At 41.9% G+C, this 24,499-nt stretch overlaps 1 protein-coding gene across 3 annotated transcripts in view; it reads left to right on the forward strand.

Annotated features, from left to right (window-relative positions):
• The window catches only part of prkcaa (protein kinase C, alpha, a), a 142,328-nt gene that overhangs the window by 82,540 nt on the left and 35,289 nt on the right, over nucleotides 1-24,499 (forward strand). Inside the window, exons 5-15 of one of the 3 annotated variants that reach the window (XM_030094649.1) lie at nucleotides 1,010-1,138; nucleotides 11,959-12,115; nucleotides 12,682-12,816; nucleotides 13,156-13,249; nucleotides 16,796-16,822; nucleotides 17,926-17,955; nucleotides 19,825-19,968; nucleotides 20,057-20,230; nucleotides 22,617-22,708; nucleotides 22,870-22,932; nucleotides 23,199-23,337. In XM_030094649.1, the coding sequence (XP_029950509.1) occupies nucleotides 1,010-1,138; nucleotides 11,959-12,115; nucleotides 12,682-12,816; nucleotides 13,156-13,249; nucleotides 16,796-16,822; nucleotides 17,926-17,955; nucleotides 19,825-19,968; nucleotides 20,057-20,230; nucleotides 22,617-22,708; nucleotides 22,870-22,932; nucleotides 23,199-23,337 (1,184 nt within the window). The remainder of the gene's footprint in view (nucleotides 1-1,009; nucleotides 1,139-11,958; nucleotides 12,116-12,681; nucleotides 12,817-13,155; nucleotides 13,250-16,795; nucleotides 16,823-17,925; nucleotides 17,956-19,824; nucleotides 19,969-20,056; nucleotides 20,231-22,616; nucleotides 22,709-22,869; nucleotides 22,933-23,198; nucleotides 23,338-24,499) is intronic. The other 2 variants (XM_030094650.1, XM_030094651.1) reach the window with 2 other exon arrangements.

Raw genomic sequence — 24,499 nt, forward strand, 5'->3', positions numbered from 1 at the left:
AAAAAAAAAGCTGCCTGATAACATTCCCCTCCTTCATTTTCCCTCATTAAATTCGCACGTTGTCTGTTTTCAGTCTGCAGCTATGTTCCCTGCTCCTTCATAATAGGTCCACTATCAAAAGCTTTTCGGAGTCTTTATTAATATCCCTCCCTCACTCTTCTTCTTTTCGAGAGTGTGTCAGTGGATTAAAGTGTGAAGGCCTTAATGAGCTCCTAAATACATTTATCTGCTGCCTACTACAGACCACCAGTTACGCCTAATGATTGCTCCGGGGGCTACATAAATAGAGATGTGGAGCGGCAAATTATTTTGGCAGATCAATTGCAGCTCTAATCACGGCACAATGACGCTGCAGTGTTTTTAATCACCGGTGATCTGCAGGGCAGCTCCTCAGAGGAAAACTGAAACTGAACTGCGCTGAACTGTGGGAGCTTTTACACAGGCCGTGTTGATCGTGTTTATTACCCACTGACCCGATGACGACGACGACGATGATGATGATGATGATGATGATGATGTAACCGCTGGTAGCTGCTCTCAAACCATGACGGAACAATCCTGCAGCCTGACACACATGAAACACATGCATCATGTCGCAGGGTTGACTCCGGGTCATGACCTTGATATCTCCGCTCCCACCCGGCTCTCAGAAAAACAATCCTCTAATATTGTACCCAACATGTGTGATACGTGAAATGAAATTGAAGTGTGTAAGTCGTGATGGATGCGGAAATAGGTGGAGTAGATCTACAAGGCACTTTTAAGCAGATTATCATACTTTAGGCCATGGAGGACTGCCTGAAAGCCTACAATGCTTTTAAAATAAAATGGTGTGTGTTATATATACAGTATATCTGAAAATGTCCTCAAAAACTTGGAACAAGGAAGTTTCTAGAAGTGTGAATGTGTTGACTTGCTCAGTTTCGTATGATTTGGATGTATTACATCATATATATTGGCACATGATCATTTTTGAAAGCTGTCTGCTTTCTCTCTGTTTCCTCACCAGCTTGTGACATGAATGTTCACAAGCAGTGTGTCATGAACGTGCCCAGCCTGTGTGGAACCGATCACACCGAGAGGAGGGGTCGTCTCTATCTCAAGTGTGAGGTCAGCGTCGACAAGATGCAGGTCACAGGTAGGGCTCAACACCTGCAGCACACACCCAATTCACCGGGCTTGGAATGCATACATCTCAACTGATTGAACTCCGTATTTATGCCAGATGTTTGATGTACGCGCGCGTGTGTGCATGGATCAGCATGTCCTGGTTTTGCTTATTTTGTGAGTTCTGAAACCTGAGAGCACATTCTGCTCACGATCTCCTGCCTGGTTTGTTCTGACCTACGGGTAAATTCTGGACAACGGATCATGGTTTCAGGGATTCACACGTGGTTTTTAGACTGAGATGACAATGAGGTGGTGGTTAGACAGCTGGGAAGAATACAATATGCAAATCAGGAGTTATCAAGCTGTGGCTCAAAGAGCATCTCTTACATTGCCAAACAGAGGCTTTCAGTATTGCTATAGCATAGCTTTAGTGGAAATAACACAATAGACATGAAGCTGAACTTTTCAGACTTAGTTTTAATATAGATTGTTCTTTGAATGCAGTCTGCACAGAGTCTTTTTTTTTTTAAATCAACTCAAGTCTATCAACTCATCTGCTCATTCATATCTTGTTTTGGTTATAATGCTATCATTCTCAGAAATTAAAAGGAAAAAAAGAAAGAAATCAAACAACCCCCTGACCCTAAGAGGTTTAATGTTTCTGCGTCGCCCTGAAGCTCCCCGCTCACCACTGTTGTTGGTGAAAGTAATGACAGAGCACTGCGTTGCTTTGTTCTCTGTACGCTGGATGCGTCCTGATTACACACTAGTCAGCAGTCAGCTGTGGAGACAAAAATAAGGTGCTATGCTTTTAATGAACACGATATTTAAAAGTTGGAATAAGTTCATTTTAAGGTTAAGCATGTAACTGGGAAGCGAGCAGGACTTCAGGCGTGAGACTAAGTCTGAAGGTAATAAATGATTCAATACATGATCCCCGAAAGACATTTTGGGATAATGTGTCTTTGTGTGTGCGTGTGCGTGCGTGTGAGGGTTGCATGAGGGTGCAGCTTGTTGCACACGCCGTTGTTCCGTTTCAATTCCAAACCTGGATCAATTTTAGCTGCTTACCGTCCTTGTCAATAATTCCTGATTGTCCAATTTTCACACACACAGACATTCGCAGCTCATCTCTTGCTCCTGATTAATCTGAACAGAAACCTTCTCGCCAATACGCCTGCCACCTGCTCGCAGTGCAGCGAGTCCGACTTCTGCCTGCATAGCCGGCCCCGTGACTATCAGCTATCAGTATGCTGCAAAGACATCTCCCTTTTGGTGCACAGATCAATAGAGCTGCTTCTGCTAAACATCCTGCTGCAAGAAACAATTCACAGTTACGGTGTGGAAGGCAATCCCAAGCCAAATATGTATTCCTGCAGTGGTGTGTGGTCTGCTGCGTGGGCATTGTGTTGTTACTCTTTTTAAACAGTCACGACTTGCTCGGTGTTAGTTGGAGTTTCCAAAGGAACTGAATTGTCTCTGCAAGGCAAATAGAAGGCTTGATTTATTATTTATTAAGTCTTCAAATTACACAAACATAAAATTTTAGGTCTCTGCCTGTGAGCAGGACTGTGGCGTTACAATCATATGTCTATTATTTAGAACAATGTTACTGGTAAATTTATGCTGTCATTTTGATTTGGTTTCACATCTCGAGCTTAATTAAAAATGTAATTACATTCTGTTAATGACAATAATATAATTTAATCTCACGAGTACTATCATGATCTTCCTTAGTCTGTTTCCTAAATGTGTCTGGAATTGAGTTTGGAGCCTTTTGTTAAACATTTTCTGAAGATCTGAAAGAAATATTAAAAAAAAGTTGATATCATGGCAAATTATATACAAACTTCTACTTGACATAAACTCCAACTTCTTTTTTTTTTCAGTTTTGCTTTCACTCGGAGAGCACATGCCCCCCTCCAATCCTCCAATGTAATCCTGATCGCTCCCAAAATCTAATCACATGTTTCCAGTCCCATTTCAGATGCTCCCTGAAGATTCCCACTTCATCCATCGGTAACTTCTTGAGTTATGTTGCTAACAGTCAGTCAGACAGTCTTGTTCAGGGTGCATGGTGAAAATGTAAGTCATGTACAGAACAAGATGCAGTTTTAAGTGTTTTGATAAAGCGCTTTATCATGAACTGTTTCATTTTGTACCAGTTGTCCTTGCAGAGCAAAATATTACAGACCAGCTGCTGTAGTTAAGCTGAGATAATTCCATGCATAATCTCAAATGCATTGACATTCTGAGTTGCCGGCTGAAATAAACACGGCTGTTCCGTGGTGTTTCGTGAGTTCAAACTGTTCTGTTTGGGGTTTGAATGTTCTCCCCGTGCATGTGTGAGTATTTCAGTTTCCTCCGGCTGCTGACTGAATTGTTCATGGGTGTGATTGTGAGTGTGTCTGGTTGTCTCTCTTTGATTGCTGAGCAACTAGTTATGTAATAATGGTCAGTAACAAAATATTGTATACATTTTAACAGCAAGCAAATGTCCCAATAACTTGCCAATAATATGAAAAAAAAATTCCATAAAACCATTTTTTCATATTTTTTCAAAATAAAGTAACTGCAGCCAAAAATACGTAACTCCATAATTAGGAAGTAAAGCATTTTTCTGTGCAGTTTTTGAGCAGTTTGCACATCGAAAATCAGCATAGTCATCATTTTTATTCATTCATACATACGATGCAGCACTTTCTCTCAGTTACTGTTGTATTGATTTCTCTCCCCTTTTTTTTTTTTGTTGGAACAGTTTTTTTTATATATATATATATATATTGTCAGCCATTATCCCATTAATGGTGAAGTTTGCCCTCTCAGCTGGGATTAGCGCTGGTTAAAGTGGTAAAGAAAAAGCATGAATACACATTTCTCTTTTGAAATGTACAACTATGCACCTTGCACTTTGCACCAAACTTTTCCAAAAAATTTTGCAGCGCATGTTTGTGTTTGGAAAATGCAGTTCATGCCTGAGAAGAAGCCCATTCTGCTTTGTATTTTGAAGCCTGGTGTAAATCCCCCGTCTGTAATGACAGTCCATTAGCACATCTGCCACAACAATAGTAATGGCAGGGAGCCCACAACAGGCAAACATAATCATTCAATTAACCGGCTCACAGGAGCCAGTGCATCACTAGACCTTGCCGTTGAACTTCACTGGCTTCTCCACTGAGCAAATGTTCACCAGATGAACAAGGCTGAATGTGGGCAGAGTAATGGATGACAGCACACAACAGTTAAACATTCATTTGGGCAGCAGGCAGGCAGAGTAGCATGCACCTTTTTATCATTTGTGGCATGTATCCGTTCATTATCTGAGCTGAAGCCCTCTCCATTTGCCCACAGACCGGTTCATTCGGATGTCTTCATTGTTAATCTTTGTCGCACCTGTTGCTTTGTTTGGCTAAAAATAGGAGAGAGGGGAAGGAAAGATGCGTCACTTACAATGACTGTGACTGATGATGACTAATATCTTGTAAAAATGTGCAAACATCTCGAATTTCTTTTTATTGTGTTCAGAATCTCAATTAAACTGCATCGCTGCACAGGGAATGTGAATCCATCCATTCATCCATCCATCCATCCATCCATCCATGCCTTCTGAAGGTAGAAGAAGAGAGAATTTAAATTGTCCCGTGAGAATATGAATTGTCCCGTAGTCCAGAAATATTAAAGCTGAAAATCGGAATTATAGAATTAAAAATGGGATTGTCCGCATATTGTTTGGTATATTGTAAACAAAAATTTAAGTAGTCTTTTTAGAACAACCTTTTTTCATACATTTTTCCAGTAGCCGTCATGAAATTCAACATCTAGGAAGTCAAAACTGTGGACACTGTTCATGTGTGTGTGTATAAAATTCACACTGCAATCACAACTATCAAGTTGCGATAATGAAATGTTGATGGTCACACGTGTTTTCACATATCCAGTATGTATACCAGGTGTGAAATCGCCTGCATATTTCACACTCTGAGACTATATGTGTGCGTGCACGCGTGTGTGTGTGCGTGCACGCGCGCATCAGGGATAGAAAACCACCATTATCACCTGGAGGTTGGAATCAACACCTGCTGGTTCTTCACCCTGTTGTCCACAGCAGACAGTTCCTGAAGTGCTTCACTTGTGTTATCTGTGTGTGTGCGTGTGTGTATTTATTACTGTTAAATTACATTATGTCAACATGTCATCCTTGAAGGCAAATAAAGCAGAAAGCCAGTTCCCATGAGAAAAATTGTATAATTTCCTGCGTCAGATTATGGTTCCGTTCGGTCGAGGTGAAGAATAGACACAAAGAATTTTTTTTGTCGACCTCTAAATGGGTCTGCGTGAATTGAATAGGGATGAATGCAATGTCCTCGAAAGGCATGCGAGCACAACATGTGTGTGTGTGCTTGTGTGTGTGTTTGAGTAGGTGTGTGTGTGTGTGTGTGTGTGTGTGTGTCGAACTGCTGCACCAGCCTTCAGCCCACTCAAGACAGATTGCATCACAGATTACATTAGCTGCTGTAGATGTGTTGCAGACAGCCTGCCAAACACAGCCGGGCTGCATGGAGAGAGAGGAGTTCAGCAAGAAGGTGCGGAGAAGGTGGTAGAATAAACCACACATTTTCACATCGATCTGCAAACATAACCGTCATCCTGTTAGTAGGATGCACCAGTTGTGTATGTGTGTTTTGTTCATCAAACACTGACTGGAATGTCACCCTGTGTGTGTATGTGTGTGTGTTGAGGGGGTCTGAGTTTTCCCTGGGTATTCCTTTTGCCATCCTTCGTCCAAAAGCATATAATTGAGGTTAATGGGTGACTCCACGTTGAGTGTGTGGGTGTGAATGTGACGGCCTCTGTTTGTCAGGTGGGATCGACTACCAGGTCCTGAACCCTGCCATGGATAAAGCGGTTGAGAAGATGGATGAATTTATACCACTCGGACTCCAAAATATACTTTCTATCCTTGTGGGATGCTTATCTGCTCACAGTGTTCCTACAAATTCTCTGTTTCATACAAATTGTGCGGCATCACATTTGGAGCACAACCCCTCACTGTTATCAGCCACTTTCCGTTTCTTCTATTTCTGTGATGCACAAAATCATGCTGCACATTTCCATAAATTTTCACCCCACACATCGGCGGCCTTGTTAGGAAAACGACACAGTGTCTCAGATGATGATGCTTCTTGATGTGCGACGCTTCCGAGTTAAGAGGGAACGCTGGATTGTCTTGTGGGCACAAAGCGTTGAGAGCGAGAATCACTCCAACGCCAGGGCGCTCTCACACTCGGCTCTGACTGAAGGTCGACACCAATTTCTTCTTGCTCTTCACCGAGTGGCCAAATGTTCAATGGGAAGTGTCATGGAGACCAGGGGAAGCAGCTGTTCTTTCAAGTCATGCATGGGACACACATATGACACAAAACCCAACACAAAACAGCTTCCCTGGTGAATGATGGACGTTGCACACTGACATATTTTCTGTTTTTTCACCGCACACACAGCTGTCTTCATTCCATTGTTGCTAGAGAAGTCACTCTCCTATTTTTGTCACGAATCGCTGATTCCCAGCAAATATCCAAAGCAATGATAGTCAATAGTGAAAGCGCATTCTGTCAGAATTAGTCATTTCTACCTATTGAGTGAATGTGCGAGGACGTGTGTGCAGCGCCGTGCTGTTGGCAGCTCCTCGGGGAGCGTGTGAGAGACAGTGGTAATAATTACATTTCCATTTGGTTCCCTTGTTGACTCACCCAGTTCTGCAGGAAAGCATCATTTACAGGCTTTTTATCTCTTTAGCGGCTTCATTAGCTCTTTGTCGATTGCCTTTTTGGTCATCTGTGCCTCTGCTTTTCATCGCAGCGATGCCCGTGTTGGAGTCAGTGCGCTTGATATGTAGGTACATTTGTAGGTGTGTGTGGGTCAGATCGTTGCGCAGTCAGTGGGAAGATCAGAGGAGCTGGATTTTACTGTCGAAGCTTATGGAGGTGGTGGTGACACTTTACAGCAGAAAGATGAAATTCACCCTAAATGCTGTGAGCATCTGGCCGGTGAAGCTGCAGCACCAACATATGACTGACAAATGAACAATGTGTAGCGTAACCTAAAAGAGCAGCAAACTCTTCTGACGGCTGCACGACCAACCATAAAATTAGATCTAACATATGTTGAACACCTGGAAGAAGGTGGCTTTGCCGGCCAGATGGTTATGGAGAGTGAGCCAGTGTGTGAGTGCGTGCTTTAGATGAACAGTATATTGGACATCGTGCACGTTGCAGCGACATGCCGCAGTAGTTCAGTGTCTAGACTGTCTTTATCAGAATGGAACAGTACATATGCATGACCACTAGATGCTACAGTACCTACAAAAATGAGGATTATGATAATTTTACATGTTTTTTTATTATTATTATGAATATTAGTTTTTATACATCCACAGATGTAAGAGAATGAAAGGTGTACAAGGTTTCAGGTATACAAGCACAAAGAAATCAGACACTTTTTGTGAAGAAATTAAGTTGTGTTAATCTGATTTGCCTTAATCAGATATCTTATAAAAAGCATGTTGCAGTACCTCACTTTAATAACCAGATAACCTCAGAAATCTAATAAAGGTTGTATTTTTGGCATGCTCGTAATGAGGCTCACTGCCATCACTCTACATCTGACTAAGACTTGCAGTCTTTGGGTTAATTGAAACAAACTGCTCTGGTATTTTGGATGCAGTGAGCAGGCTTTCTAAATTACCACTGCTGCCCAGCGAACTTGAGAGCGGCAGCTTCCACTCTGCGGCTCTTTCCTACAGTAATTTCCATTTCTGTGTAGTGCCTGAGTCATTTTTGCAGAAAAGCCAGCGGACCCGTGCCAGGAGAGAATTTACGTAAAAATGCCGCTGTTACATTTTCCCAATGAATCAGGGTTGAGATGGAGCAGCTGAGAGCACTCGTGGTGGCAGCAGCGCCAGCTTTTTTCTTTCTTCCACGGCGGGGAGGTGGCCTCATGGACAGCTCCGTCTCCTCCGGGGTTCAGCAGTGAACTCTGCGGTTATGCAACTGTGTGCATCGAATCAATATCAACGATTTGTGTAATAGATGTATTATTTTATTTTCTCTTTTTGGTATAAATAACCTTTTGCTTAAACATCAAAGCCTGTGTGTCTCATGTGACTGGGCACTGCCTTCACTCTGACGTAATCTTTACATTATGGAGGAAACAGAGCTGCTAGTCAGTCTGCCATTTTTTTTCCAGGCCATTTTGTAAATAGTGGACACTGAAAGGAGCACAGAGTTAAACTGAGAAGGTGGAGTGTTTACACAAGGAGGAGAAGAACAAACATGAGCGGCTCTACTTTTTTTTTTTTTTTTTTTTTTTTTTTTTGAAGAAAGGTCTTCCGGTGTCAACCAAAGACAAGGAGCGGTGTGTCTGTGTGCATGCTGTAGCGTCCCACAAGACAATGTTATCGCATTCGAACGTTTGATTTCACTCTCGGCTTCGTAAATGTTAAAGCTGGAAATAATTAGTTTAGTCAGTGTTTTACAGTCTGCTGTCTACTTTCACTTAATTTAAAGCTTTGAAGGATCGTTTTTCGAGGTGTGTTTCTGTTAATCTACAGACATTCAGTGTAATTGAAGTTTGAAAGAAATTACTTTACAGGAATGATAAAGGAAATCTCTGAAAAAAGCGACTGACTGTGAATCCCTTCTTGAAGCTCGCCTCTATCGTATTAACACATGAATGCATCCTGACTCCTTTTTTCTTCGGTGTTTCTCTGGCTCTCAGAGAACAGCTGAACTTTGTTGCTGCAGGATTTCTCCTGCTGACTCCCTGAAGTCATGTCATTGATATTCCCAGTGTGTTGTCACTGTCCTGCTTCAACTCCCTCTTCTCGGCATGTGTGCGCCATGCTTTCACGCCATTTTAACATATGCCTCTGCCTTGGATCGCCTCTCTTTTCTGACATGGTTTTTCTTCTTACTGATTTTATTTTGACTCATGCAGAACAGAAATGGGCAAAGTTTCAAGCTTATCTCCATTTTGGCTTTAAGAAAACAACATGGAAAACCATTCGTCTTTTGTTCTGTTTTGTTTTTTTGCCAGAAACCAGATAATGCAGAGTAATTTTTCAGTCCAATGAGGCTTTTTGTGCTGACACCACATTTAGCAACCGCCGCTACTTGGCTTAAGTGAGTTCAGTCTGCAGCATGATGGACTTTATGAATGCTAAAAGGTGGGCGGGTGTCCAGCTCCTGCTATAGAGTGAGCCAGTGAGTCAGAATATCCAGATGTGTGTCGGAACAAGCTGTACAATCACTCAGATCTGAGATCAGACTGCAGGTCCGCAGTCACAAGAGTCACTTGTGCTGATTAGACATCCGACCCTTCATAACTGCTCAAACGAAGGGATATTTCCCTTAAACACACACACGCACACGCACACGCACACGCACACGCACACGCACACACACACACACACGCACACACACACACACACACACACACACACACACACACCACATCTGGTTTGTTTTATGCAATTTAAGATGCCATTAAGTCATTTGGAAGAAACTCCTGTGCCAACCAGAATGAAATAGAGAAGCTGGGCTGCCTCCTACTGGTCATATATAGAATTACACATTGCACGTGTAAAGCTTTCACTCACATTGGAAGCATTCGGCTGAAAATCAATGAATGTTTCTTTTTTTTGGTTAAGATCTTTGTAATAGAATTTTTTTGCAGATTGTATGTCTTTGATTTGTTGTGATTTAATTCAGTTTGTATGGATATATCTTCTGTAAGGTACTGCAGACACAAATATCAGATGATAATCATGTGATTCTTAACATCATTAAGTCAGAAGATCAATGGATTTGTTCTCTAGATTAATGTAATTTCATTGAATAAATTGATTGTAACCCAGTTCCACACTGACAAGCACAACTCAGTGAGCAAAGCTTTAAAAATGTAATTTAGGTGCTTGGACTTTGCATTTGTGCAAACAGAATGCATGATTCAAAACAGAGGCCTTTGCACTGCACAAATAAAAAAACTGAGCCTTTGGTATCTAGTATGTAATCAGAGCTTCATTCATCTTTAACCTAACACCTGTCCACAGTACACACTGGTGAGATACATTCAAAGTCGATGTGTGTGCTTCACATAATGGTTGAATTAATCCTCATACATTCACCATGTACAAGTACGTACACTACTACGGCATTTCTTTTTTGTTTTAGCTGTGCCATTGCCAAAGCGCACCCAGTGTGCAACTCATCAGCCTATTCAGAGCTGACTCTAAAAATAATTCCTCTGATATACAACCTGCTATATGAATAGGCTGCTGCTTTTCCGGGGCCACAACACAGCCGTCTGATATTTTATCCCGAGGTCACAGATGATCCTGATTGAACTTTAGTACTTGAAAAATTTCTATTGCAATCCAAAATGAAGAGAGCAGGGATGAGGCCAAAGTTATCGAGGTGCATTATTTTCTAAGGTCAATCTTTGCTTCCTAAGCCTTAATTTTTCAGCTTATTCGTATTAGTGCGTTTGAGTTCAGCTGAAGAAACTGGCTCAACACATTGGAAAGCCGAGTGCTGCCAGTTTAGGATCGCTCAATATCTTCCCACACCTCAGGTTGTTTCTGTAACCGTCTGCCTCTCCTGTAGAGTGTTCTTCCTCTCTCTCTCTCTCTCTCTCTCTCTCTCTCACTCTCTTTCTCTCTCTCTCTCTCTCTCTCTCTCTCTCTATCCATCTATCTTTATCTTTATCTTTGCATGTATGTGTCTATGCAGCAGCGGCTCACCCCATCACTCATCCGACTTCACACCTCGCTGAAATCATCACCTAAATCCTCCATCACAGCTGCTGAGAGCTAAAGCAAACAATGGAAGTCCTTTAGTCTTCAATTCTGTTTGCATATCTGCAAAGAATACAATCAAACCAGTTTGTCAAGAAAACAATCTCTTTTTTTTTTTCGATGTTACACACTTTTCAGAAGATATTCTCTTCCACGAGTACTTCAGTGTTGCGCCAATCTCTAAATGAATTTGGTTCATTTAGCCCTCTTAAATCCTGTCAATACTTTAACACATTCAGAGTTAAGACAGAGGGTTTAGCAATTGTGCGTTGCATTGTCCACATAGTGGCTTAGCACCTCGGTCTCGGTGTCAAAGGTGACCCAGTGTCCGCCGGCTATTGTGTGTGAGTGACGGGGCCACATGGAGAGCCTCGGCTGTCGGGCTCAGCAGCTCCAGGTTTAACCGAGCAGGAAGGCATTCAGCCCGTCCCTGCAGGGACGCTCGCTGCAATGTATGTCGATAAACATAGTGTGTGTGCATTAGTGTGTGTGTGTGTGTGTGTGTAGTGCTGTAGCTCAGGTCTGGCAGGGCTCCAGTGCTCAGGGATAATGGAGTGCTAATGTCCCTGGTGTGCCCTTGTTTACTGAACAGCTAAATACAGGAGGACAAGAAGAGAGCCTGCGCCTACTTAAGCATGGCACAGGTTACGATTTAGATCCGCTGGTCTCATAACACTTCCTGCATTTGCGCCTTTTATAGTTTAGAAGCATAAATAATATTGACAACCTCTGACTTGCTGTTTGATCTTCAACACATGGACTTTGTTCTGTTGATATTCACCTGTTGATTACAAGAGAGGGGTTTTTTTTTTTTTGGTTTTTTTTCTGGCCATGACCAAAACTCTCTGTGTGTTTTACTGCGGCCCAGTGTGAAAAAAAGGCTTCAGTTTAAAGGGAAAGAGCCTCATTTACTCAAAATGAATGCTTTCAAAGAATTACTTTAGTTTCCATGGTTAAAAAAATCATGTTTGACCCCCGTTCTCTCTCCCTCTCAGTGGGTGAAGGCAGAAACCTCATCCCCATGGACCCGAACGGCCTGTCTGATCCTTACGTCAAGCTCAAGCTCATACCAGACCCCAAGAATGAGACCAAGCAGAAGACCAAAACCATCCGCTCCAGCCTCAACCCCAAGTGGAACGAGACGTTTACCTTGTGAGTATCTATCAGGCCGCTGTGCTTTGTTTTATATTCTTTATAATGGCACAAAAGATGTGCACAGACCCACAGGCACAAAGCTGCCATGTCGCCAAAATTCACTTCTTACTTTATCCATTCTTTTTCATGCACAGATTTTCTTCCTCTGTGGTTTTACTCTACAGCGATCATCACATTTATCTCAGCTGCCGTCCACAGTCTTTCAGATGAAGCATTTGAAAGCCTTGTAAAAAGCTTCTTAACAAATCAGACAGCATGATGGCCAAGCCGCCGCTCACAGGGCACACTTGATTCATCGAGCACGTTCCCTCCAGTTTCTGAGGCCTCCGTGCCTTCATGATGCAGAACTTGAGAAACAGTGAGAGCTGAACCTGAGGCCCCAATATAAAACCACAGAACTTTTTTTTTCCATGAAAAATAATCCCTTTTGAACAGTATATCCAGACCAAAAGTATATTTTGAAGCTGAGTTAAAGATAATACTGTGAAGTCATATTTTTTTTTCTTATTTGTTGTGCATATTGAAAAAGTTCTTCTATATAATCACCATAATTTGTTTTGCAGCAAGCTGAAGCCGACAGATAAGGACCGCAGGCTGTCAGTAGAAGTGTGGGACTGGGACCGGACCACCAGGAATGACTTCATGGGAGCCCTCTCCTTCGGCGTGTCGGAGCTCATGAAGGCTCCCGTCTGCGGCTGGTAATACTGACTTCCTGAAAACAACAAACATTGTTTGGATGATGCGTTTCCTTTAAGCCCAGCGGCCACGACACTCCTTTAATCTCTGCACAGACAATTTTTGCCTCCTATCAGAAATATGATGGAAATCTGCAGAAATATTCATGCAATTTCAGTTTTTGTAGTATGTTTTATAGTAAATTTGTAGATTTATGATTTCCATGAAGTGAGCCCTTGAACTCTGTTTAAGCTGTATGGACATAATGCCACATTCTGACTTTGCTTTTTGCTCCTCTGTATGTGCGCACTCGCTCTCTTTCTCTTCCCCCCCACCTCTTTGTTCTCTCGTTCTCTCATCAGGTATAAACTGTTGTGCCAGGAGGAAGGAGAGTACTACAATGTCCCCATCTCAGAGGAGGACGATGGCAATGAGGAGCTGAGGCAGAAATTTGAGGTGAGGATTTGTCTGAAGTGGTCACAGCAGTGCCTTCCTGTCAGTTTGTCGCTCTCTGTACACCACCTCAGTGGATTTGAAAGGAGAAGGTCAGCATGCACTTCAAGTGCTGTCTGTGAGGATCATCAAATTCAAATCACTTGAACTACGGAAAGATTTCGACATGTTTTATTGGCGCAGTATGAACAGATTGTTCACATATTTATGGCCCTGATTGTACTTGTCTTGTGACATTTCTGAGATGGTACGCAGTTGTAGGAAAATTACGTAATAATGCCTAATCAGATAATTGCAGATGATGGTGTAGCGTTACGTGCGATCGTTCAACTGGTGTTTTATACTGTTTCGTGCATGCACACACAGTTGAATTTCACATGGAAATTCTTCTGAAAACAGCTTTTTTATAAGATCGATCTGCCCACTGTACACTACAGTATGAGATGTTAACAAGATCAGAACGGATTGTAGGAGAACAGATCCACAGAAGCGGAGTCTAGTTCTGGAGTTAAAGAACTGAAATAAAGTCCCTTGTCAGGAGTAATTCTGTTAAGAAACTTCAGGGGTGTGATTTGCATATTTAATCAGATGATGACTCGCTGTATCATATTTCACTCACCATACTGGAAAGAAAACGTGTGCCGACTGTTTTCCTCCATTTATACACAATTGTACTTTGATTGAGTGGAGGATTCTGGCCTTTTACATCCATCTTGCTTCTAATACTCATTTTCTCTACAACAGTGCTGTCTTAATAAACTTGTTATAAATGCAATAAAGTGCGATCAGACAGCAGAGATTCAACATCCTCCATGTTAACAGGAGCATTCTAACCTCTACTTCGCTTTCTTGTTGTTTGTGTCGTTGCTGTTCTTGTATGACTTTGTTTTTTTATTTTTTTTCTTATGGTTTATATGGCTGATAGAGCCTCCCTCAGCTCAGACACAGACATGTCCAGCAGACTTATCGAATTGTCACACGCTACACAGCTGTTAGATTAAAGACGCCTGTGTGACAGCTGCAGCGCACAAACAGTTGAACACTGCCTTCCTGTTCAGCAGCAACCTATAAAATGCATACAAAAATGTGAGATTTGTTGATCTTTTGCTCCTTTAAAACAATTTATACTGGTAAAACTTCTGATCTCAGAGTGAGGAAGAACGCCTGCTATAGTTCATCATGTGACTCACATTTGATTTGCACAGGTTTTACATCTCATCCCTTTCCTGACTCATCCGGAGCATTTGGGGCTCAGGGGTCATACTTAGGGACCCACAGCACTGACCTGTCGCTTGTGAGATTCGAACCAGCAAACCTTTTATTATAAGCTCAATAGGCCACTGCTGTCCTTTTTCAGTCGTGGCTAGGTTTTGACTGTGATCACATATTGTTTGTCATATTTTACTAAACTGACTTATTTTTGTTATTATCAACATGACAGACTTTTTTTTTTTTTTTTAGTATAAAACAAAGTTTATGATGGCGATTCCCCTGGCCATCTAGCAATGACTGAAAACATCCCTCATTTACACTGAATCAGTCTCAAAGTTTCTATTAGAATTTCAAACTCACGTTGTGTTCATCAATATAAATTCAACACTTTGTTCTTTTCCTGCTGTTCGATGCAACAGTGTCTCTTTTTCCTCTTCAAGTGAAATCGCTTTCTCTTTCATCCTCAGACTGTCATGCTGTTTAGCACCTCAATGTACAGTGTGTACCTTTTTCAGAATATCTTTATTTCAGTTTGTTTTTCAGAGTAACAACACAGCTGTCATCTGTTAAAGCAGTACAACAATGGCACAATGACACAGTGTTGTCAGACTCATTTTAGTTCAGTTAGTGACATGTGGCTGAGTTTGATCTCATTTGGGCTGAAGTCATGAAATCGACCTGTAAATACTGAAATGTATATAGAGGTACAAGAAAAATATTAACAATGAGAGATGTTTTAAAAAAGTACTATACTCTGAAGTGATCTGAAATGATGCTTGCCACGGAGTTTCTTACAGCAGTGATGTGGAGTCTGTGATCGAGGCCTGCAGTTTTCACTGACTGATTGATGTTAAAGCTCGTGTCCGGAGTTTCCGTTCGTTTCCAATGTATGTATCATTTTTCAACAGAGCTTAAATTTGTTAGTCTGGTTCGATGCAATAATATAATATTAGCATAAAACAATATAAAAATGTATTTATGAGCTCCGCCTTCGTCTCATAGACCCCCATGTTATCCGAAAAAGCGCCGGTCAGCTTCAGCCAATAGATTTCAAGCTTCCGCCTTCCGCCTTATCGTGCTGTCAATCGATGCAGCTAGAGAGCACGGCCGCTCGCCCAGGCAGAGATGAGTTAGTTTCGCAGCAGCCACCAAACTTACCTCGGATATATCCATGGTCTGCTGAACATCCACCGTAAACAGCTAAACTTGTAGGATGCTGTAGGACTCAGAGGCTCTCATTTTCACCCGACAGATAATGCGCGTGCACAATTAAAGGGGCGTGGCTTGGTCGCTCATGAAAGCAGAGGGAGGGCGGAACCTCAAGATGTTGGATTAAAAAAACCTCTCTCTTAAAACTCCGGACACGAGCTTTAATGCTGTTTTCCTAACATCAAGGTTTCCACCTTTTACAGCTGCGTAGCTGGACGTTACTGTGATCTGATGTTCAGTTTTGGATTTCAGTGAAGTCATGCCTTTTTCCAACATGATGCGCGGTCACCCGGCGGGCCACGTTGAACCGCCCGGCAGGCCAGTTTTCGGCCTGCTGGCCTCATGTTTGTCTCGCCTGCTGGAACGAGGACTCTGCAGCTTTAATGATTTGAAACAAAATTGTTTCAGTAATCACAAAACAGCAGGCCCTGTTCAGACATGCATTGGTTCTAATAATGCTGAAAAAGTCAGAGGTGAAACCTGAATTTACATCTTTATTGTCTGAAAATGTTTCTGGACTCTGACGACTTCTCCTCCTCCTCCCCCCCCCCCCCCCTTTTTATTTTTTTGCATGTGGCTGCAATGATGAAAATATCAATTCAGCTATACTGTTTGAATGGCACATTCATGGACATGCTGTTAAACATACCTGTACAGGACATGTTTTGAGTATTTTTTCACTCGATGAATGTTTGAGTATCAACAGCAGCAGACTGACAAATGCATCAGTCAGAGCAGCCAAGGTCAGTCATGTTTCACACAGGATTCAAATGGGAACTCAAAAACCAGCCTTGCTGCCATGGCAGTACTCAAATGAAAGCACTCTCTTGATTTTTTTTTTTTTTTTTTTTTTTTTTTTTGCATCTCTAGGTCTTGTGCTTCATCCACTCGACTGTGTATTTCTTGGACTCTATATAGCCTGGAAAACGTCTCTCTCTTTTTCTTTGTGTTTTCTCCTCATGAACCCCTCTGTGGTTTTCTCCCTTTTCCCCTTAGCTTCCTGCTCCCTCCCGTGTGCTTGGTGAGACTTATACTGTATAAATGCTTCTTCATCCTGTGTCACATTGTCATATTTAATGCAAGAGTTTCTCTCTTCCTCTCTCCTCCACGTCTTGCCCCTGCTCACAGGACTGCCAAATTAACTTTAATCTAAAGGTAGCTCCCCTCTCCTCTCCTCTCCTCTCCTCTCCTCTCCTCTCCTCTCCTCTCCTCTCCTCCTCTCTCTTCTCCTCTCTTGTTTGTCTCATGTTGTTGTGGTGCCACATCTCTTCATTCCTCTTCACATCTGATCATTTGTCAGTGGTTTCGTGCCACTACAAATCGATCCTCCTTACTAACAATTCCAGTGTTGTAGATTCCATTTGGGTTCTTTGGAAAAGTCAAACAGTCACTTCTTGTGAGAGCACAGCTCTTTGTTACTCTTTGTCAGTAGATTGTTAGTAAACCGTGTCTCTTGTGTTGCTTGTTCTTCATAGCTGTGTGTCTGCATGTGTGTTTAGACCTTGTGTGTGTCTTTTCTTGTGGTCTGGGCTGCCTGTCTCCATGTTGTGATCGTTGGTTGTTGTTACTGCAGGTGTGGTTCACAGCTTTGTCGCTCATCTCATTCTCACCTCGGCTCAAACTTCATTTTCCCTCGTTGCCGATAGATCAATAGGAAGGCTGCACATGGGAAATACAATAGAGAAACAAAACCACGCGTGGCCACCAGATGTCAGTGTTGAGCTGTAGTACAACTTCAGCTCCTGTGTGCAAGTGTATTTGTGTGTGTGCATGGGTTCCTTTCTTCATGTAAACACATTTGGTTTTCGTATCAGCATTAAATCTCAGTGGCATTGTCATATTTCCCTCCATCTCCACTTCTGTTTGTTTAATCTTCATGGACAAAGTAACGTGACGTGATGATTCGTGGTGTCCCCTCAAAGGTTTTGTGCTCGATGTCGAACAGACGTCAGTTATTTAGCTTCGTAATCTTACTATTTGTGTTGCTTCTGTGTTTGTGCCACACAAAACTATTACATTCATTTTGACGGATATTATAGCAGCATTGTGGTCTTTTCTCTGTTGAGTGCAGTGGTCCAAAGTCTCACAACAATATTTAGTTTTTTATCTTTATTGTTATTTGTTTTTTTGTTTTTTTGTGATTGTTTTGTACCTCTGTTGCCTCTCAATTTCCACCTAAAAAGACGTCAGCTGTGTGAGTAGAGGCTTGTGCACTAAGTGAGTCGGCCCTTTTGGCTCCCTTCTCCCTGTGGTTTCAGGACCAAGCAGTTGTGGAAGACTCTGATCAGGTGCGTCTGAGACGAGGGAAGTAAGGCCGCTGCTCGCTTGGCCTGGCCAGGCTCGTTTCTTTGGCTAAAGCTTACAGGTGTGCTGTGATCTGGTGCCGTCTGCTCTGCTTCGCCTCTCCCCGCTGCTCTCAGTTCAAAGAGCAGACTACAGTAGACGCCATTAACCAAACTAAAGCTTCTTAGCATCACACGTTCAGAGTTTGGATGAAAATCATTTGATTACAGTGTGAAGCAAGTTTTCAGAAAGTTTCCCAAAATGCAATGCCATGCAGACCAGGGATTTTTATTTTCTTTAACAATACCTTTTTTTTTTGTCAGCACAGTGAACAGCTCCTGAAGGTTTTCTTTTACTCTTCACAAGATTTGTTTTTTTTTTTCTATAGGAGAAATGTGATGGGAGTGCTCAGAAATAACGTGACCTTCAGTTTTTGTCACTGGTCTCAAAAGAGATGTTGGTTTAATCCGTGGAAGTTGGAAAGCTTTGATGGTTTGACTTGAATTTGTCACAGTACTTGCTCAATGCAAGCATCTTTCTTTGTGTGTTCCTGGATGTTGTAGTACAGCATGAGTCCGTATCAGCATATCACCTTGGCTGAGTTTGAAACCTGGACATGTCGATGTGGGGTGTGTTTCTGGAGCTACGGAAGACGAGATGAGTGTTATTCTGTGTCCTTGGTTGCCGTCAAAGCGTCAGAAAAGAGTGTATCTTTCAGCATAGTGCTCTGTAGCTTTTTGCCGAGCTTCTTCAAGCCTTTTGCCCTGCTGAGAAATGGAGCATGTCGTGGCATGAGAGGACGTGCACAGGCGAGAATGCTCATGAACTTTCAGAGTTTGATGTTCTGTAACGGGAATGCATGCACTCAGCAACTGTTGCTACTTTCTAGAGCTGCAGATCTTTCTGAGTGTGTAACAACAGGCCTCAAGGTCTAATGTGTTATAATTACAAAAAAATAAAATGCTTTTCAAGTTCTGCTACCATCATATAAAATGTGATTTTAGTTATGTAAGGATTGTGATTCATTACATAACTGATTATTGTGATTATATAATAATTAAAACGATGTTGCCCCTGGCCTGTAGGTACATCATCATGCTTTAATTGAGGTAATTTGACCCACAGCAGAACTATATTCAGAGTTTGTTTATAAAAACATGTTTAAGACCACATCTGAAAAATTCCCCAACTGAATTATGATGCTCCTAAAAAAAAAAAAGAAAAGAAAACAGAATTTTACATTCCTTTTTGTTTCTTTTCAGAAAACAGTTCAAGCATGTCTACTGTTAACAACCATTTTTCATTTTTCATCCATTTTGTTTCCATGATGACTGAGAAACACCCTCTAATATGATAAATTATGTCTTCCAGTATTTATTTCATGAAGAAATGAGCGTTGCACACCACTGTCGGTTATTTAACTGTGACCTGTAGTTTTTCACATCAGCTCCACTGTGATGCCACAGTCTCATTTCACCCCATTAATTTTAAATTATCTTCATCACTCGGTGCGTTTTGGCTGTGAGTGAGCAAACCAACAGTGTGAGTGAGTAAGAACACGTTGAAGGAAAAACTCAGAAAAATGCCAAGCAGGACTTCAGTGTTTAAACTCAGACATTAAGCTTTGAATTTTAGTCCAATAGTAAAAAAAATGAAGTTTGACAAGTTAAAATAACCATCGTCGTGGTGATACTGGTAAGGTGTTGCGCCCACAAATTTTATGCATTTAGTGTTTTCTTTAAGAAACCAACGTGCTTTGAGGAAATGTAAGCAAAGTCATGACATCAGAACTGCACGGCGAAGCCTCTTGGTCTTTGCAGACGCATTAAAAGTGTTTATCTCTGAGATGCTGGTCTTTTGTGCCCTGAGCGCAGAAAGCCAAGCTTGGCCCAGGGAAGAAGGTGATCACCGAGACGGACGACGCCCACTCCGGTCAGCTGCCGTCCAACAGCCTGGATCAGGTCAAACTCAGCGACTTCACCTTCCTGGCTGTGCTGGGGAAAGGCAGCTTTGGCAAGGTGAGGCGGGAGTCGGGTGTCTTAAAGTAACGGAGGAAAACTCAAACAGCCTTTAACACGCAGGTGATCTCCTTTGTTCTCTTTGAAGGTTATGCTGGCAGAGATGAAGACGACTGACGAGCTGTACGCCATTAAGATCCTGAAAAAGGACGTGGTGATCCAGGACGATGACGTTGAATGTACCATGGTGGAGAAGAGAGTCCTGGCCCAGCAGGACAAGCCGCCCTTCCTCACATTTCTCCACTCGTGCTTCCAGACCGTGGTAGGTAAAGTGCTCCTGGATATACATCAGGACAGGCCACTCCTGTTCCGATCAGGTCGCATTAATTCTGGAAGGGGCTTCCAGCCAAACAGCTTAGTCATAAACTGTTGTACGGGTAGTAGAGGGCACGTGTGACAAGATTAATTATTAGAAAGGGGGAGAGAAACAAATAACATTGAAAAAAGACTAAGGCAGGTATGTACGTGTGTGTCTGCATGTACAAAGTCCTCTTTTCTACGTCTCTGCACAACACAAGCGTCTGCACGTGCGTTGGTTTTTCAGTGTTGCTTGATGTTCTTGCCGTTGTTTCCTCTGGATGCTGCCTTGTTTTAGCGTTACACACTTTAGCGTAAAGAACTGAAAATGTCCACAGTAAAACATTGCAGTTCTGATTCAGTAACATACATGTGGACCTACTTTTATGGATTATGAATTTACCGGTACTAAACATGACAGCATCCTGCAGCTAAAATACTTAGTCGATTGTCTCAACAGAAAAATCATACATAATAAGGTTAATAATAAGCTGTGTATATCTCTTCTGATGCCACTTGATATTCTACACATAAAAAATACCTTCACTTTACCTTTTTTTTTTTTTTTTTTAAATGAAAAACAGATTAATTTTACACACACAACGTAAGGAGACTCAAAAATAGAATCCGGCATTTTGTGACTAATGAAATTCAAAACATGACTGTTCATTGTTTCATCTCAGTTCCATGTATCACAAGAGAATATGATATTATAATAAATTATTATTGTCAACTCTGTAAGTTAACTGAATGACAGACACATGATTTCTTTTTCATGAATACGTTTTAGTTGAGATGTTTTAAAAAAGGTTTCCTCAATCAGGATGCCGCTTGTTAGATACGCGGAGTCAGTGCCGAGGGCTGGATTGCAAATGAATGTCTGAGAGGTCGAGCTAAACTATAGTGTCTGATTAGAGTTGCAGCACTGGGACATAAGAGGAGACCCGACTGATGGCATATTCATGAATATGCCTTCATGCATGCATACGAACGCACGATGACCATGCACAGAGGATCTGTATTTTTACATTTTCACACTCCTACACAGTACTTTCATGTCTTCTCTCAAGCTTTTTGTGAGAGATAACTCTTGTGAGAATTTTCTTTCCTTTGTATGCTTTTCTGTCACTTGTTATTAAGACAGTCAGGAGCAATAAGCTGAATGTGTGATATTACATTTAAATGTCATTGTTAATGTAGGTTTATGTGAAAGCTGTGGACAGTATCTTGTGATTAAAAGGGATGTTCACTGTCCATGAACAGAGAGTTTTATTTAAGACTAGTCAGTCACTCTTAAAACAGTATGTATCCCAAGAAACAGTCAGGTTTTAAATTATTATTATCATCCCAGAAAAAAAGATGTGTGTGTATATTTAATCACGACATTCAACAATTAGGAATTTGAATGCCACTGAAGTACTGGAGATCTTTACCTTCAACAAAGTTTATTGGAAGCATATCTTTAGAGGTCAAGGTGGTGATGAGCCGCGTTATCTTCTCAGGCCAGACGAGATTACAGCGTCTCAGGGTAAACAATGCCAAATTAGAGTGGCTCGCACGGCTATCAGCGGCTGTGCAGGTTGATATTTGAATGCTTTAGTTGAATGATGTTGTGCATCGCTCATATAGAGTGATTATGTGCCATTTTTCAAACAGCCTACATGCCGCCTTGCTCTTTTTTTGATGAACTGTGGTATTAAAACCAACAAGATCAGTCATGAAATGTTTTGCTATGTATTGCTGTCCATAAAGACAATGAAATTCTTTTGTTGTTCGCTCATTACTAAGTGAAAATGAAGCTCGATTACTGATATAAAAAAGCAACTTTGTGTGCATTCGGCTTGCAGCTCTGCCATGATGCTGCAATGAGGGTCAGAGCCCTCATCAGTCCAGAATAAAGCCGGCTTTGCTGCAGGTGGTGACACTTTGTCAAACCTGGTTGAATGTTCAGCTTTGATGCCGGTGTGGCTCTGTTGTTATGTGGGGAAAAAGCTGCTTTTGCTTTTTCATAGCGAGCTACTACGAAACACAGATAGACTGCGGTCGGGTCATAGTTGTCACGACAGGTAAGGGACCGGCGCCAAAGGACAAAGAGAATATTCTCTGACAGATGTCTGCACTGAGTGTTTTCTTTTATGGTGAAGTGCTTTGTTGTAGGCTTTTAGGTCACCTTGTCGTGGAAAGAGTAGCGATAAAGATGGAACAACAGAGACAGTCTGGTCAGAACAGCAACACTGAACCGTTCTGCTGAGATCCGCAAATTAAAATCTGCCAATGGTAGATTTCATAATGCTGAATTAAAAAAAAAAAAAAAAAAAAAAAAAAAAAAAACGCTTTCTGTGTGTCTACAGGACCGTTTGTACTTTGTCATGGAGTATGTGAATGGTGGAGACCTCATGTACCACATCCAACAAGTGGGCAAGTTCAAGGAACCTCAGGCAGTGTAAGTAATCTGTTATCTCTGAGGAAAAATACATTTTTAAAAACAACACTGTGTGTCTAGCTGCATCTTTTATGTGTCCATTAAGCAGAAATCAGTATTTTCTAGAATTTCTCATTCCTTTCTCTCTTTGGAAAGCTTTAATGGTTCGGTTGTCATTACAGGTTCTATGCAGCAGAGATCGCTGTTGGTCTCTTCTTCCTGCACAGTAAAGGAATCATTTACAGGTGAGCAATATTCCATTAGATGTAGACATACTTTTTCAAATTCTTACTTTTAAGTTGTAAAGGGAAAATGACATTATCATAAATATTTCTGCAACAAACCCACACAGCGATGGTTTATTGCATAAAACTTCTGTGCATGATCCAAAAATAAAAAAAAAAACACAATGCACTGTAAAATAAAAAGAAGGATGGACCCAGTTAATCCCATTTCTACCAGAAAAGTCAGCAGGTTGAAGGATGTTTTGAACGTCCATCTGCTTCCTCAGGGACCTGAAGTTGGACAACGTGATGCTGGACTGCGAGGGACACATTAAGATTGCTGACTTTGGCATGTGCAAAGAGAACATGTTGGAAGGAGTGTCCACGCGAACCTTCTGCGGCACTCCCGACTACATCGCCCCAGAGGTAAGAACAGCTGAATGTGTAAAGATGTGGACGAATCTGTCCGCGTGTGCATGTTTTGACGCATGAGGTCATGTCTGTCACTGTCTGGTCGGGGCCTGTGTCACCCCTGTGCTCCAGATTGAGGTCAGTGCCTCAGGATGAGCCAACACACACACACACACACACACACACACACACACACACACACACACACACATACACACACACACACACACACATAAGCATGCACAGGAATGCGCTCTCCAGTGACGTAAGCATCCAGTCGGACAGACGCCCAGTTTGTCCGTCGGCGTGTCCAAACTTGACCCAAACACACAGCGCACCCCATCACCCCAGTGGATTTTTTCCGAGAGCGAGCATTTATATGTTCTGTCAGAATGCTGCTTTGTTTTGTGCTTTGACCTCACCATTTCCGTTCAAAGCAGAATTCTTTTGTTTTTGTTTTTCAGCCAAGGTTATCCCTCATGAAAATGTGATGAATATCCTTATTACTGAGCTTTATTCTAGGTTGAACATGCCACAGTGTTACGAGAGTAAAAACGTTTGTTAAAGCCATTCAGGCTTGAACAAGCTTTGCAGAAACGGTATTAAATGTCTCCTTCTGAAGGTTTGGACTGCCTCCTCAGTTGTCTCTGATAGTTTTGGACAGTCTCACTGATCAGTGGTCGTGATCGGGGTCCCAACATAATATAAATGTGTTTTCCAGTTGAAACAAATCTTTTTCTTGTTTTTTTTGCTGCTCCCTTCGGGAGCTGCCACAGTGGATCATCCACCCTCCATCCTCCATCACACCCTATCACCTGCCCCCTCTACTGCTACACCAACCGTCTCAGCGCCCTCCTTCAACAACCACACCCATTCACACTTTCATTTTTGAGCTTCTGGAAGCTATTTAGCCATTTATAGTTTCATAAACTATGTGGTCAAAACCAGCTGCATAAGATTTACATGTTCCAGAGGGAATAGCAGTCCAGTGCAGCAGATAGCAAAAATCTATATGAACTGAATCAGTTCTTCTAACTCTGTCTATTATTAGCTCATTGGCTTCCACTTCGTGCTCGCCAGGATTATTGATTCTCACTAAGAACCATCTCTGATGGACTTTGAGGTTAATTCCACCGAATGGACGTGAGGTGAACATGCTGTGAGTTAAACTTAGTTT

Source organism: Salarias fasciatus, chromosome 6 (assembly GCF_902148845.1).
Source record: "Salarias fasciatus chromosome 6, fSalaFa1.1, whole genome shotgun sequence".
NCBI classification, from domain to species: domain Eukaryota; kingdom Metazoa; phylum Chordata; class Actinopteri; order Blenniiformes; family Blenniidae; genus Salarias; species Salarias fasciatus.